Source organism: Carlito syrichta, unplaced genomic scaffold, assembly GCF_000164805.1.
Source record: "Carlito syrichta isolate Samal-C Ts95f unplaced genomic scaffold, Tarsius_syrichta-2.0.1 Scaffold305706, whole genome shotgun sequence".
Lineage (NCBI taxonomy): Eukaryota > Metazoa > Chordata > Mammalia > Primates > Tarsiidae > Carlito > Carlito syrichta.
This window is the reverse complement of record NW_007249802.1, coordinates 26,811-30,905: the sequence shown is the minus strand read 5'-3', so window position 1 is coordinate 30,905 and position 4,095 is coordinate 26,811. Positions and strand designations below refer to the sequence as shown.

General features: G+C 50.2%; 1 protein-coding gene across 7 annotated transcripts in view; it reads right to left on the bottom strand.

The window, feature by feature from the left end:
* Window positions 1–615: 615 nt before the first annotated feature.
* Window positions 616–4,095, bottom strand: part of GANAB (glucosidase II alpha subunit) — a 19,155-nt gene continuing 15,675 nt past the window's right edge. For 4 of the 7 annotated variants that reach the window (XM_021714695.1, XM_021714693.1, XM_021714694.1 and 1 more), the window contains 7 exons: window positions 3,370–3,434; window positions 3,112–3,188; window positions 2,921–2,995; window positions 2,334–2,447; window positions 2,099–2,211; window positions 1,830–1,930; window positions 618–1,716 (listed from right to left, as the gene is read on the bottom strand). In XM_021714695.1, the coding sequence (XP_021570370.1) occupies window positions 1,607–1,716; window positions 1,830–1,930; window positions 2,099–2,211; window positions 2,334–2,447; window positions 2,921–2,995; window positions 3,112–3,188; window positions 3,370–3,434 (655 nt within the window). In that variant the 3' untranslated portion in view covers window positions 618–1,606. Of the gene's footprint in view, window positions 1,717–1,829; window positions 1,931–2,098; window positions 2,212–2,333; window positions 2,448–2,920; window positions 2,996–3,111; window positions 3,189–3,369; window positions 3,435–4,095 lie in introns of all 7 variants that reach the window. The other 3 variants (XM_021714698.1, XM_021714696.1, XM_008062452.2) reach the window with 1 other exon arrangement.

Below are 4,095 nucleotides of genomic sequence, written 5' to 3'. Positions count from 1 at the left end.
TACTTGGAAGGCTGAGGCAGAAGGATCGCCGGAACCCAGCGGGTCGAGGCTGTGGTGGCCAGGAGCATGCCACTGCACTCCAGTCTGGGTGACAGAGTGAGACTCCAAATCAAAAAAATAAAAATAAAAAAATGTGATGACCTTGCTGGTCCCTCCTATGAAAACATGGACATTTAGGAGGCCAAGAAAGGCGTGTATTTGCTCATTTTGCTGAATTAATAACGTTTACGCAGCCGGGTACAGCAACTCACACCAGTAATCCCAGCACTTTGGGAGGCTGGGGTGAGAGGATTGCCTGAGCTCACAGGTTCAAGACCAGCCTGGGTAACGTGGCAAGACCTCATCTCTACAATAAATTAAAAAATCAGCCGGGCATGGTGACACACGCCTGTGGTTCCAGTCACTTGGAAGGCTGAGGCGGATGATCTGAGCCCAGCAGGTCGAGGCTGCAGCAGCCAAGAGCATGCCACTGACCTCCAGCCTGGGCAACAGAGTGAGAACCCAACTCAAAAAATATATATATATATTTATGCTGAAGCAAGATGAAAATGTCAGGCCCTTGGGCTTCTATGGTCTGTAGCTCAGGCTGGAACTAGAATCCAGACAACCAAGTTATATATGGTTTATCCCTTTATTGTTTCTCCTTTTATCAAAACCTGTCACAGTTGGGGGCCAAGAGAATGTAAAAAAAATTCCCACAAATATTTCCCCTCGTTACCCCTTAGTCCCCCCCCCCAATCCAGGGCTTCTGGCCAACCCTGGGCACACATGATCATTTCCCCCCACCCTCAGCCTTCTCCCAGCAATAAATACAGATGACCGTGAGTCAATGAAACAACTGATTTCTCCATCTTGAATGCCCCCCAAAGGGGACAAGAATGGGGCAAAAGAAGTTTAATGCTCATCCCCTCTTAAGGAGGCATGGAAACTTCTTTCCCCCAAGGGACAAGGGACATAGAAATGCCCGTCAAAACTGCAGCAGCTCTGGAAAGAATCAGGGAGAGGAAAAGGTTGGAATAAAAGGGAAGATGATGTTCTCCAGCAACCTCACTCCTTTGATCCATTCATCCCTTACCAGGTAAGGGGTGGTCCCAGTGTATCAGTGGGGCATAAAAAGGGGAGGGCTGACAGAGTAGAGCCAGGAGGAAGAAATAAAAGGAGGGAGAGCAGTCTGGTGGGGAGGAAAATGGAAGCAGAAAAGGAGCCCAAAAGCTCATTGCTCTCATCTTCCAAGAAATGGCATTAACACATGAGAGTCATGAATGGACAGGGTCTGGGGGAGACTCAGGGCCCCCAAAGAAGGGAAAGAGAAGAGGCAAGGGCCTTATGGTTCCCAGGTCTTCATAATGAATGTGCTCCAGTTAGAGCAACAGAATGTTAGAGGGGTGATGGGAAGGCTTGGTATCAATGGAGTAGAAGAGGTCAATGAGATCACAAGAAGAATTTGGAGCCCAGGGTCAGCCCTGTCATCCTGCCCAAATATTGGCAGAATAAAGGGTCTTGGGATAAGAAAGGTAAAGGCTGGGAAGGGTCAAACTCCAAGGCAGAAGAAAGAGTAACTTTCACTCCCAATGCTCCCCTCCCCCAACCCAAAACATCCCTTGGGTTATCGCAGGTGAATACTCCAGTCAGATGCCACATTGACACCAGGTTTGCGCAGGATCAGCACCGAGGTCTCAGGGTCATGCTGGAAGGACAGGCGGCTATCTGGAGAACCTAGGGGAGGAAGAAATAAAGAGTGCCCTAGTCATACCAACAGGCTATAGTACAGCAACTACATGACTACGCGCCAGGCCATCCCCAACTCTGCTGCCAGATCAGCTACTTACCTTTTGTCTGGAGTACCACAGTTGCTGGCTTTCCAGCCCCTATTATTACCACCCGTTCAATCCACACTGGTGTCTCAAAGTGGCCTTTGGGGTCTGCTGAGCTGAAGATGGAAAAAGCAGTTGCCCATCAGGGGAAAAGAATGTCAGAACAGAAGGAAAAAGGAAACCCAAAGCAAGGTCAGGATGTGAGAAAAGAGCACAGTGAACAGTGAGTATCCCAAGCCCAGTCTCCTCCAGAGGCAGCCAAGGAAGAATGGGCACCCCAGTACCTGGAGACAAGGGTGTTGCCAGAGAATGAGAATCGACGAAGCAGGAACTCATGGCGAGTCTGATAGCTGAATGTGTGTCCATCGTCAAGAAAGAGCTCTCCTTGAGCTGTACCCTAAGTAGAAAGTAAGACAGGTGACGCCTGAGCCAAAAAAGGGACCAAGGGCACAACCCCAGGGGACTGAGTCCTAGGAAGGTAAGCAAAAGGCTGAGGAGGTTCCCTGCTGGTGCACTCACCTGGGAGCTGAGTGCAACAAAGAGAGTGATGGGATCATCCTTCATACAGTCTGAAGAACGCCGCACTCGCATCCATCGAGGCACGATTGTCCCTCCACGCTGGAACACAGGGATCTAGGGCAAGAGTAGTGGTGGGATGAAATCACACCCCCCTTTTCCAATCTTGGGGTCCATAACATCTTCTTTTTTCTTTTTTGAGTTGGAGTCTCACTGTCGCCCAGGCTGGAGCGCAGTGGCATGCTCCCGGCTACCGCAGCCTCGACCTGCTGGGTTCAGGCAATCCTTCTGCCTCAGCCTTCCAAGTAGCTGGAACTATAGGCATGTGCTACCACACCCAGCTAATTTTTTGTAGAGATGAGGTCTTACCATATTGCCCAGGCTGGTCTTGAACCTGCGGGCTCAGGCAATCCTCTCGCCTTGGTCTCCCAAAGTGCTAGGATTGTAGGCTTGAGCCACCACACCCAACCAACATCTTTTGCTCTTGTTCTTCTGTGCCTACCTACTTACGGGACCCCAGAAGCCACATTCTCCCCCCTTCTGAAAACCTACAAGCAGATGGAGCTGGCAACTAGGCAAGGCATACTCACACTGCTTAGAGTTACAGGCAGGTACAGGGTCTGTGGACCATGATGCTTCTGGTAGCTTTGAGTGTCATACCACACCTGAGTGTGAGAGAAGAGATAAGACACTGGGTCATTCAGTGGATGTGGGACACATCATGTTTTCCTCCTTTGGCTTCCACCATCATCTTTCCCTGCCATGCCCTTCCTTAACTCACCTCCCCTTGGCCAGGCAGATAGAGTTGTACACCATGAGCCCCGGAGTCTGATACAGGGTGAACCAGCAATGCATCTCCTAAAACACACCAGAATCAGCTCTGAACTGAGGGATCAATTCCCAGACCACGGAGCACCAAAGTGCCCGCTCCCTGCACTGACAGTCTCATTCACTCCTGCCTCCCTGGGCATCCACAGACAGCTCCATTTTTCTCAGCCTGATGCCAACCCAACACCAAACTGTCTTCCCTATTTCTCACCAAGCAGGAACTGATCATCTATACTGAAGGTGGTGACATCCTGAGGATACTGTACCCACAGGGGCCTAGGAAGGAAGAAAAAAAGACATTTCTACTTGGCAGAAGTCAGAGATGTTCTCCCAAGAATTGGTGATATGAACTGCACAGGATAAGGCCTAACAGCCTACAGTCACAGTTGGGTCAGGGTTCCAGCCTCAGTCATGCAACGCAACCTTGGTCATTTAACCTCCTAAATTATCTTCCTGCCTCTCCTCTGCTCCTTCCACAAATCATTCTGCACAGAGGCCTGCCAGGAGCCTCCTCACACACTTCATTGCCCTGGCCTGCAAAGCCCTCCAGGAGCAGATCATATTTTCCGTTTAGTCTCAACTCCTAGCTCTCCCTCTGCTTCCTTACCCAAGATATACAAACTTTTTCCTTATTCCTGAAACACAAGAAACTAATTTCTACATTAGAATTTTTGCCCTTGCAGTCCCCTCTGCTTCTAACATTCTTCCTAGCCGGGCTCAGTGGCTCAGCCTATAATTCCACGCCTTGGGAGGCTGAGGTGAGTGGATTGCCTGAGCTCGCGGGTTCAAGACCCGCCTGGGCAACTTGGTGAGACCTCATCTCTACAATAAATCAAAAAAATAGCTAGCTGTGGTAGCGCGTGCCTGTAATTCCAGCTACTTGGAAGGCTGAGGCGGAAGGATTGTCGGAGCCCAGCAGGTCGAGGCTGCGGTGTCT